The following is a 12,670-nucleotide window of genomic DNA, read 5'->3' as shown; positions in this document are numbered from 1 at the left end:
AATATTGAGTCATATTTTCTTTCCGTGAATCTAATATTTACATTTTTAAGTAGGTGAACAAAATCTCAACCATTAACTTATTAGAAAAAGTAATTACGTGGCGAATATTAGGTGCTTGAATTTTGAACACGGTACTGTTACATGCACTAATTAGTATATTGATTAGTGTACCAACACTAGTTATGATATTGTTATTGATCTCACTTATTAATCACATTACAAATATTAAAAATCTTTTAAATTATGTCATATCATCAATTATTATTCTTTGAATAGAGCTCTAAAAATTTCAAAATAAAAATAAAAACATGTAATGCACTAAATGCAGCCAGTGCGACCCACACGGCCCTCACTTAGAAATGGACCCCACAAAAAAAATGTCCATAAATAAAGAGCTCAATGGAGGGTAGCCTGTGTGTGTTTTCAAATTTCAGTATCACTTTTCCCGTGTCTTCATTTTCACCTCATAGTGTCGACATGGGTTGTGAAGAAGAGATTCTGATAGAGCAAGTGTGTGAGATTTATGAGAGAATCTCAAAACTTGAAAGCCTCAAACCATCCAAAGATGTCAACATGCTCTTCACCCAACTTGTTCTCACTTGCATGCCACCAAGCCCCATTGATCTGACCAAGCTTTCCAACAAAAGGGTTCAAGAAACTAGGTCTAAACTCATCAAACTATGTGGTGAAGCGGAGGGACTCCTAGAGACCCATTTCTCTACCCTCTTGGGAACCTTTGAAAACCCTCTTGACCATCTCAACATCTTCCCATACTTGTCAAATTACCTCAAACTTAGCCTCCTTGAATTCACAATCCTCACCCAACACTACACCCCCCAAGAACCCCCTAAACGCATCGCCTTCGTGGGGTCCGGTCCCCTCCCCCTCACCTCAATTGTCCTAGCCACTAACCACCTCACTGCAGCCACTTTCCACAATTATGACATTGACCCTTTGGCTAATTCAATGGCTTCACGCCTTATTTCGACCAATCCTGACCTGTCTAAACGAATGTTTTTCCACACATCCGATGTAATGGATGTCACGAGCGAATTAAAAGACTATCAAGTTGTTTTTTTGGCAGCGCTTGTGGGTATGGACAAGGGAGGGAAAATTAAAGTCATTGATCATTTGGCTAAGTATATGGCTCCAGGAGCCACTTTAATGGTGAGGAGTGCTCATGGTGCTCGGGCTTTTCTTTATCCGGTGGTTGATCCTTGTGATCTTCGAGGGTTTGAGGTTCTTTCAGTGTTTCATCCTACCGATGAGGTGATCAATTCTGTTGTGATCGCACGAAAGTTTTCGGTGCCTATGCACTCACCTCATGATCATCATCAGGGGCTTGGCCCTCTTATGCTGCCTTGCAAATGTTCTGATCATCACATCCAAGGCTTCAGTCCTCTCAATCAACTGATTGAGGAAGTGGCTATTCATGAGGAGCATCTCTCATGAAATCTATCTCTTTCTCTCTCCAACTTATCCGCCTATCACACATGCCTAGGATTCTCTGACGAAACAAATTTGAGACAGAGGATCTGGCCTCATGAGGCATATGGAAATTTTATCCATTAATTGCTTTTGATACTTCTATGCATGTCTAACTTTTTTTTCTTTTTTTTTTGGTTGCCAATCTTCTAGCAATATATTTCTCTTTTGTATCTTTACTTCTTAATTTTAAGAATTTAATAAAATTACCCTTCAACGAGTGTTCTCGGTTTTTTATTTCGATCAATATTATCAAGCATTGAATGTATATTGCCTTTTTTTTTAAGAAAAAGAGAGAGAGAGAGAGAGAGAGAATGTATATTTCCTTTTTCGGTTAACATACCATCAACCTTTCGGTCTCTCGATGTTTTTTTTAAAGAAAAGAACAACAAACAAGAACAAATATCTATCTATACTATTATAAAGTGAACACATAACTCTTATGGTGTCCTGAAACTTTACTCTCCTCATACTATGTGGCAGTATTTTTTATTTTTTAAAAAAAAGTTAAACAAAGAGATGGACAAGGCTTGGCAGTATTTTTTATTTTTTAAAAAAAAGTTAAACAAAGAGATGGACAAGGCTTGAACCCATGACCATTGGTTTAAGTACGAAAACTCATACCACTTAAGCTAAATACACACTACAATATTAATTTCATTATTATTTTTTTTTATTCCTACTTATTTAAATTGCACACACATCGTGTGTGCCACCCACTAGTATATATATATATATATATATATATTTTAAGTGAAGGACCTTTTCAAAAAAATATTAGGGATCCCAAATATTTTATTAAATATTTAACTAAATGTCTCATATGAGTGTGAGACTCATACCATATGAGTTCTATGTGGACCCTATACGACATTTGATAAAATATTTAAAATTCTTAAGGTTACTTGAAAAAAAAAAAAAAAAAAAAAAAAAAAAAAAAAAAAAAACTTAAATCTCCAAAAATCAATGCACACAACCCAACACTGAACACCCATAATCACACTTCATGCCACCCACGCCTGATGGTATTTGTCTCTAAAAAAAAATAAATGATTTATTTTAATAATATATTTGACGTTTATTTTTAAAAAATAAATATGATAAAATAAAAAATTTATAATTATTAAATTAAAATAATTTTTTTGTGAATAATATACGTTAAAGATCCTACCAAATAAATCAATCAGATCGCTACAAAACCCTGATAAGTTCTATAAACCCCTCAAATTCTCTCCCATTAAAATCTCCACATTCAGAAGCATTGAATGTATATTGCCTTTTCCCAGCCACTCCAGATTAAGATGTGAAAGTGAATTTATTTTTATAAGATGTGTTTTTATGGAACCTTAAAAAGTTATTTGAAAATGGACGAATTACACTAATTTTTTTTATAATTTGAGATTTGTGTCATTTTAATCTTTAATTTTTTAATTATGACATATTTAATTTTAAATTTTGAATCTTATTTTAAATAAAGACAATTAAATATACCATTGCTTAATTTCAAGAGTAAAATCGTCAATTTAATAAAATAAAAATTAATTTGACAAAAATAAATGTCAAAAACACATTTTTAAATTTTTAAAAATTATTTCTATCCACCAAAGATAAAATTATATAAAATTGTTAAATCTTTTACACATTTATTTATTTTACCAAATTAATTTTTATTATGTGTTTGGATGATGATTATGTAATGGGTGGTTGTTTTTATTTTCATTAAATTATTTTCAATTTTTTCAAAAGTTAAATATAGTGACAATTTTGATATTATTATTAAACCCATCCATTAAATCAAAAAAATCCAAAACTAAAACATTTCATATATTAAATATATTGATTACATATTAAAAGTCTAACAACCACTCATTACATTATCATTATTCAAACACATAATACAAATTAATTTGGTAAAAAAATAAATAAATAAATGTGTAAAAGATTTATCAATTTTACATAATTTTATCTTTGATGGATAGAAATATGTTTTAAAAATTAAAAAATATTTTTTTGACATTTATTTTTGTCAAATTAGTTTATACTTTGTCAAATTAACGACTTTGCCCTTAAAATTAAGCGATGATATATTCAATTATCCTTATTTAAAACAAAATTTAAAATTTAAAATCAAATATATTATAAATAAAATGTATGAATCATATTTATTTTAAATGTCACGCTTCACGATAAATTTAAAATCATGCTAAAAACTTCGAGCAAGGATTCTCTCCTTACCTTCTCTACTTGATCCTCTCCTTGCAATGGTCAAGATTCACTCTAGGAGGATCCAACGGTCCAAATCACTTTATTAAAAAAAATAAAAATTAAAAAATAATATTTTTGGGATGATCTAGGCCATTAGATTCCCTTAAAGTGAATCTTGACCATTGCAAGGAAAGAGCCAAGGAAGAAAGGGAATGAGAGAATCCTACCTTCTCGCAACTTTTTAAACTCCTTAGTTTTCTCATAATATTCATACATCCATTCATTCTTTGTTCGGTTTGACTGAAGGGTGCAATTTGGACGGACTTAACCGAACATCCTAAGCTTAGCCTGAATTTTTTTTAGGATTTGGATAAGAAATTTTTTAATTTGGTATGGATTTAGATAAAAATTTATAAGCCTGAATTAAATTTGGGTAGACTTAAACAAAGATATCGAACACCCCAAACAACCTGAAATTGAAATTATATATAGATATAAAATATATTAACTGTGCTGATTATCATATGAGTAAATTAGATATCCTTAGTGGATGCTAATTTCAATCCACCTATTTTACAGATGTCTCCTCCGAGACCTTTGAGACCTTCTAGTAAGGCTCTTGTTCCTTCTAGTCAACTAGTTCCTCCTTTGGAGTTAGTCACCTGACACCATCCGGCTGAATTAGTCAATCGTTACCAAGTTCTTGGTGATATTCCTAAACCTAGTTATACCTCTGCATTGGCTTCTGACCCATTCGCCTCTTCTTCTCAGTCAGTTACTCCTTACCCCATGGTCGCCAATAATTATCTTAGTAACTACCCAGACTATACTCAACCTGAAATTGTTTCATTAATAACCTCTAGTTTTACTGGTAGGTTAAAATCTTGGTGAGAAAAATATCTTATTAAAGACCAAAGAGAATCTATTTTACATGCAAGTAAAAAAGATGAAAATGATTTACCCATATTTGACGAAACAATTGGCTATTATAAACCTGATGGTATCAATACCCTAATTTATACTATAGTTGGACATTTTATTGGCACACCTACTAATATCTATTCTAGAATACATGATCAACTTAGTAATCTTACTTGTCCAACACTAAGTGATTTCAGATGGTATAAAGATGTTTTTACATCCAGAGTAATGCTCCGCGAAGATTGTACTAAATCATTTTGGAAAGAAAAATTTATTAATGGTCTACCTAGTCTTTTTGCACATAAGATTAGAAATGTTCTTAGTCAACCTACTGGAATAATTGAATATGATAATTTAACTTATGGTGATATAATTAGTACTATCCAAAAAGAAGAATTAAAAATGTGTATTGATTTAAAACTTAGTCAAAAAGCTGCTAAAGATAAATATAAAGCTAAGTATGAACTAGACAATATCTGTGAACAATATGGCCTACCTCCTATAGCACCCTCTAAGAGAAAGTCCCACATAAATAAATAATTTTCTAAAAAATCAAGTCATAAATATCGTAAGAGATACTCAAATTATAAGTTCCTTGATAAGTATTATGATAAACTCGAATCTCATCATAAATATAAATCCTTTAAAAAGTCAAAATCTAAATTTTCTTCCAAATCTCCTTCTAATATTACCTGTTATAATTGCGGAAAAAATTGTCATTATTCCAATAAGTGTAAAGAAAAACAAAAATTGAAAGACAAAGTTAATCAACTCAAATAAATGACGAATCTAAAAATCAATTATTTGACATCCTCCAATTAAATCAATCTCTTAATAACTCCTTTGACATACCCAACTCAAATACCTCCTCTGTTTATCATTCGCCTAGTGATACTTCTGATAGTAACGGTTTTTGAATTAGGATGTAATGATGCTTGTTGTAAAGCTATTAAACAAATCACTGTCTTCACTAAATAACATCAAGAAAAAACTGTTCTTATTGAATTAATTAGTAAATTAGATGATCTTGAATTGAAACAAAAATATATTGGCAAACTAAAATCATTATTAATTAACAAAGATACTAAACCACAACATGACAAACCAATCATTAGCCTAACAAAAACTTTAGAACGATTTAAAAATAAACAAAAAGAAGTCACTCTTCAAGATCTACAATAAGAAATTAATCAAATTAAACGTCTCATCAAAGATTTACAAAATAAAGATAAAATTTTAGAATAAGAAATATCTGTACTAAAAATTAATAAAAGTTTAGACAACTTTCAACAAAATGATGCCATCTCTTCTAATGAATCTGAATGTACTAATGAAGATACTAATCCAAATAATATTTGTTTGATAATTGATCCAATCCATCTGATAATCCTGAAAATAAAAGATTAAATCTTATCAATAAAATTAATATTCAAAAATGCCATTCAAAAATCAAATTGGTTGTCAATGATTTTGAGTTAGAAGTCATCGCATTAATAGATGCTGGTGTTGATCTTCATTGTATTCAAGAAGGCTTACTCCCTACCAAATATTATTATAAAACAGATGAACAATTAGCTTCTGCTAATGGCAGCAAAATGCATAGTAAATATAAATTACCAAAAGTCCATATTTGTCAAAATAATGTTTGTTTCAAAACATCATTTGTTTTAGTTAGAAATATGACTAATAAAGTTATTTTAGGAACACCATTTATATTTTTATTCTATCCGTTCACCACTTCTAATCAAGGAATAACTACTCAAGCCTTTGGCCAAACCATAACTTTTAAATTTTTATCTCCACCTGAAGTAAAAGAATTACACCAGTTAAAAGACTATTCTATTTTTAAAATTATTAATCGATTAACTCAACAAATCAGATATCTTAAAGAAGAAGTGAATTATAAAAGAATTGAACAACAATTAACTGATCCTATTACTATTTCTCAAATTGAACAATTTAAGCAAAAGTTAGAATCAACCGTATGTTCTACTTTACCTACTGCCTTTTGGCACAGGAAAAAACATGTAGCCACATTACCATATATTAAGGATTTTAATAAAAGACAAATTCCTACTAAATCTAGACCTATTCAAATGAATCATAAATTAGTTGAAATGTGTAAAAAAGAAATTAATGAATTACTACAAAACAAAATTATTAGTCATAGTAAGTCACCCTGGTCTTGTCCTGCCTTTTGTGTTAATAAAAATGCTGAATTAGAAAGAGGAGTTCCTAGATTAGTAATTAATTACAAGCCATTAAACAAAGTTTTAAAATGGATTCGTTATCCAATTCCTAATAAAAAAAGATCTAGTTAAACGACTTAGCTAAGCCGTCATTTTCAGTAAATTTGATTTAAAAAGTGGATTCTGGCATATACAAATTCACCCAAAAGATCGTTACAAAATTGCTTTCACTACACCTTTTGGTCATTATGAATTGAAGGTCATACCATTTGGATTAAAAAATGCTCCTAGTGAATTTCAGAACATAATGAATGATATTTTCAATCCCTTTAGTCATTTTTCTATAGTTTATATCGATGATATTCTCATCTTTTCTAAATCCCTTAGTGAACATTGGAAACATCTTACTGCTTTTTTCTATACTATTAAAACTCATGGTCTAGTCATTTCTGCTCCTAAGATTAAACTATTTTAAACCAAAGTCAGATTTTTAGGATATGACATCCACCAGAATACCATTTTATCCATTAGTAGATCCATTGAATTTGCTTATAAATTTCCTGATGAATCTTAGATAAAACCTAGTTACAAAGATTCTTAGGATCACTTAATTATATTGTTGAATTTTACAAAGACCTTAGGAAAACTTGTCAACCACTTTTTGATCAATTAAAGGATAATCCTCCTCCTTGGTCTTCTACTCATACTGATATTGTTAAATAGGTCAAGCGATATGTCAAATCCCTGCCATGTCTTGGTATTCCTACAGAAAATTCATTTAAAATTATTCAAACCGATGCATCTGATATTGGTTATAGTGGTATTCTTCTCCAAAAAGTCACTCTTCAGTCCTCCAAACAAATAGTTTGTTTCCATTCTGGTATCTGAAATAAAGCACAAAAAAATTATAGTACTATTAAATAAGAGATTTTATCTACTATTTTCTGTATTAGTAAATTTCAAGATTATATTTTAAACCAAAAAATTTTACTTCGCGTTGATTGCAAATAAGCTAAATATGTTTTAAAAAAAGATGTTCAAAATCTTACTAGTAAACAAATTTTTGCCCGCTGGCAATCTATCTTAAGTATTTTTGATTTTGATATTGAACATATACCTAGTTATCAAAATTCTATTCCGATTTTCTTACCAGAGAATTTTTACAGGGGGGATAAGGGATGGCAACTCCTTATATTTCCTACCATAAATCACAAGTCACCTATTACCAAAACCTTATCCACCAAACTACTTACCACGTTGTTTGCCTCAAATTAGCCAAGAAATCTACTAAACGTGCTTAATTTATTCAATTTCACACCATTTGCAGTCGCCGTAATTTGTTGGCCCACTATATTAACTGTGCTGCTTATCATATGAGTAAATTAGATATCCTTAGTGGATGCTAATTTCAATCCATGTATTTTACAGATGTCTGCTCAAAGACCTTTGAGACCTTCTAGTAAGATTCTTGTTCCTTCTAGTCAACTAGTTCCTCCTTTGGAGTTAGTCACCAGATACCATCCGGCTGAATTGGTCAATCATTACCAAGTTATTGATAATATTCCTAAACCTAGTTATACCTCTGCATTGGCTACTGACCCATTCGCCACTTCTTCCCAGTCAGTTACTCCTTACCTCCCTAATTCTATTAAATCAGCTTGATCTGATTATGTTAAATCTCATACCACTAATCTCTTTTTCAAAGAACCCAGTCACAAGAATACTCATACTGTTCTTGGCCTAGTCAAATCCTATTTTCCTCATGGATGGCATTTTGCTCTTTTTTATCCAGAAAAGTCAATCACCTACTACAAAGACATCCTATTCAATCATCGGTCCATTGTTATTAAACCTATTTATAATCGGACTTACACCAATAAAATTGCGTACCATTCATTGTATATTCACAATATAGTCTCTTTGAATGAATGGGGTCCTCCTTTTCAACTCCGAGATTTACCTGGTCATACAATTCAATATAGTTATTATGATTATATTGATGTCTGGTTCAAAGTTCTCCTGTATCAAAATGAGTCAAACAATCACTCTTGGTTTCTCCAATTTGATCATAAATTCAAGTCAGAATTCCCCACTTGGTTTCTCCGATGGTGGACTCAATATGGGGCTATTAATGATATCTTCCCTTCTATTTTGATTGAACAAAACAACTATTTTTTTTACTGTTTTTTCATTCAGTCCACAACAAAAGAAATTCCCTACATTGCTCATTTTTTTATCCAAATACAAAGTCCCATGGATATTTAAATGGCAATATGCTATTTCTGATGACATAATCTTTTGACAACACTTTGTTAAATGGTGGGATAATTTCAAAATTCCACAGATTATTGAACAAGTCCAAGTAGAATTTCTAGTCAATCTTCATGCTCCTACACCTGCCATGGTCAAAGCTCTACAGAACCCAACTGGTTCATTAACACAGGGAAGCCAACTTCCTCCAATTAATCTTGGAAGCCCAACCTCAAGTTCTTCCAAGCCCAAGTCAGCAAAGCCCAAAAACGCTCAAACAAAGTCCAAAGTTAAACCTTCATCAACTCAGACTAAAACTAAAATTAAGTCCAAGTCATCCAAAGATGAGCTCCTTCAAATTCCTCGCCTCCTCATGGCCCAAGCCAAGTCACAAACTGATGAAGACAGTTCAGAAGAAGGTTCAAATGGTTCTGACTCTTCTGAAGGTTCAACCAATCAAGATCCTTACAGGCCCCAATTTCAAGATGCTCAGGACTCATATGCCTAATTCAGTCATTGATTCTATATAGATATAATTATCAGCTTCAATCAATACTCTTCTTTTAAGAAAAGCTGCTAATATATATATATATATATATATACATATTGATTCCCTCAGCCACATGCCTCTATCAAAAAGCAATGAATAGTGAAAAAAGTCAAATTTACTGTTTACTATTCAACAAAAAGTCAACATTACTATTCATCATTCATCATAATTCATCCCACCGACAAATTCAGTACAATCAAAGGCAGCCATCAACTTTAATCACTCACCAAAAGTTGCAGACAGCTCCCATGTACTTCTTTCAAAGTCAGATTCCTTCACAAGGCTCATAGTAACTCCTTCACAAGGCTCACAGTAACTCTTTTCATCTATAAAAGAGCCTCTTCAGTCAAGAATAAGGCAGAGTTAGAAAAATTTGAGTGCTCATTCCTCAAGAAAAATAGCTACCTCTATAATTTTATATTTTCAAATTCGTTTTCAAGTTTCAAGTTATGTATTTTAAAGAACTGTTTGCTTCATTCCAATAATTCCAGTAAACAATTGTAAGTTTTATTATTGTAGTTATTATTTGAAGTTTTAATTATTTTATTCTCCTATTTAATTATCATGTTTAGTGCTACTTCCTCCTTCCTGCTTCCGCCTCTTTCATTTTTATAAATTATTAACCATTATATGATATTAAAGTAATTTAGATAATTAAATCATATTGAATATATATTATATATACAAGTAATACAATATAAAATCTTATATTTTTTATTCTTACTCATAAATTGTAAAGACTACTAATTATTTGTTTTGATGTTGTTAATGATTTTTTTAAAAAAAAATGTAAACAGAATCTAATTTAAACAAATTAATAATTTAGCTGCAAAAAAATAAATAAAATAAAATAAAATTTATGTGTAATTCGGACAATTTGGGTTTAACTTGAGTTGGGCTTTGGCTGACAGCCTCGGGTTACAATTTGGGTATGGATGGACCTAGGTAAGTCTTAGTACAACTTGGGCTAAGCATAGGTAACCTCTCAATCCATCCTAACCTGTCTGAGTTGCGCCCTTAGTTTGATTTTTCAAACTGTTTTTAAACGAGTTTTTATTTGGATTTAGTAAGTTTTTTATTTCTTTTTTCTTTTTTTCATATTTCAGTCATTTTTTTAAAAATTTTAAAATACATCAATATTAGATTTATCTAAAAGTATAAAAATAAAATAATTAAAATACAAAAAAAAAATCACTGAAAAAACAAAAATTCAAATAAGAGTACACACAAAAGTTCATTAAAGACAAACAAAAATTAATTTAAAAATAATTTATAAAAAATCAAACCAAACAATTTCTCCCGCTGATTTTGAAGAAGTTCTCTTTCAAGTTGTTCAACTATGAAATGGTTCGGTCGGACCAATTTCTGTACATCTCAACTATAAAATAGCTTGTCTTATGCTTAACCATGGAAGGAAACGTAGCCTTGCACGGTTCATGTTTTGACTTTAATGAGGTTAAACAATACTATTTGATCTCTTTATTTGAATTTTTTTATATCATTAGTTTTGTCTTATTCTCCTTTCGTATACCCAACCTGCTAGAAAAATGGTGTACTTTTTTTTGGGTTCAATTTGAGCCAAAATGAAGGTGCGTGCGATCACATGGGTTTTATGACCGGTCTGTGTTTTAACGTCTTCACCTTCACGATAAACAACAAACTTTTAGTTGATGAAAATGATTACGAAGTAGGATGGTTGAATCGAATTTTAGTATGTTTGAATTTATTTATTAAAATTTTAATGTGTTTGAATTTAATAAAATTTAACGAATCAATTTTGAGTGAGTTGGCTGGCTTAGATTTGACTCAAGTCTGCTTACAAATTTTAACGAGCTAAACAAAATTATAAATTCATATTTGCGTATGAAATTAAAGTTACAATTGAAATTTTAATTATACAATTATATATGGGTAAAACACCAATAAATCCCAAATGTTAATGTGTTGAACTATTTAGTCCTACTTTTTATTTTATAGACTAATAAGTCATGTTTAAACGTTAATTATGAATATACTCATTTAATTAACACGTGACCTTTTGTTGGTAGAGGGTAAATGTGAAATTTTAGTGATGTTGTAGTGACTAAAATGTCCAAAAACTTACTATAGCCTTTTTTTATGTTTTCCCTCCATCCCGAATAAAACGATCCAAATACTATTGAAGATCCTGGATTACTATCCCAATGTTAGTGATTAGGATGTGATTGAATCTTCCCATTTGGTAATTCTAGACAACTACTGAAACAATATTGTTAGGTTTTTATTCTTGGCAACCCTGTTTGACAAAACTCCTTTAAATTGTATTTGTTTTCGCACTTTTTATTTCAGTAAGGCTATGAGTGTTTAGATGCGAATCCAACCCGAATTGTGCCTTACAGAGAAGTTTGTGATGTTAATACTTTCAAGATTGCCACTTCGTTGATTATGACGGGGATCGAGCTGTCGGGCCAGCTCGCGGAGGTCCAGGGGGCAGCACCCCTTGGCGGGTCCAGGGCAGTGTCACAGCGGGGTCGAGGGGCAGCGCCCCCAAAGCAAATTGCAAAAATGCATTCAAAGTTGTCTGTCCACTCGAGCGGACATTCCCCCGCTCGAGCAGAGAATGCTGGGTTTCAGAAGTTCGTTTGCCTGCAAAAATACTGGATGTTGTTTTTTCCTGCTCGAGCGGATCTTTCCGCGCTCGAGCGTAGGTCCGCTCGAGCGGCCAAAATGACGCTCGAGCAGAGATCGCGGGACAATTTTCTATAAATACGTGTTTCAGTCCAAATCTAAGATAACTTCTCCAGATCTTCTTCTTGGGTTCTAGGGTCTATATCTGGAGATATTTTGCTAGTTTTCTTTGATGTTTTGATTGCGTATTCAACTCATGGTTTAAAGAGTATACATCAAACGATTATTTGTTTGTTCTACACAAAAGAGAGAGTTGTTCTTCGGTGGATTCTAAAGAATTCGAGCCTGAAGCTTTGGTGGATTCTGGAGTGACTCATCGTCAAGACAATTCCGAGGTGAAGACGGGGTTAGAAGAGGTACATAGAGGTTGGTTCAATTCGGGCGTGGATTCGCTAGGTAATTG

General features: G+C 31.4%; 1 protein-coding gene across 1 annotated transcript; it reads left to right on the top strand.

Annotated features, from left to right (window-relative positions):
- Positions 1–417: 417 nt before the first annotated feature.
- LOC114279165 (nicotianamine synthase) lies at positions 418–1,722 on the top strand. Its single transcript, XM_028221367.2, has one exon. It carries the CDS (start codon positions 478–480, stop codon positions 1,450–1,452), a length of 975 nt encoding a protein of 324 aa, XP_028077168.2. The 5' UTR covers positions 418–477; the 3' UTR covers positions 1,453–1,722.
- Positions 1,723–12,670: the final 10,948 nt, after the last annotated feature.

Source organism: Camellia sinensis, chromosome 2 (genome assembly GCF_055761805.1).
Source record: "Camellia sinensis isolate YWXY chromosome 2, ASM5576180v1, whole genome shotgun sequence".
Taxonomy (NCBI): Eukaryota; Viridiplantae; Streptophyta; class Magnoliopsida; order Ericales; family Theaceae; genus Camellia; species Camellia sinensis.
The sequence above is the reverse complement of the archived record's forward strand: the minus strand, read 5'-3'. Positions and strand labels throughout refer to the sequence as shown.

Bases quoted from the DNA above. Each gene is read 5' to 3' on its own strand.
- LOC114279165 (XM_028221367.2), top strand. From the start codon at position 478: ATGGGTTGTGAAGAAGAGATTCTGATAGAGCAAGTGTGTGAGATTTAT.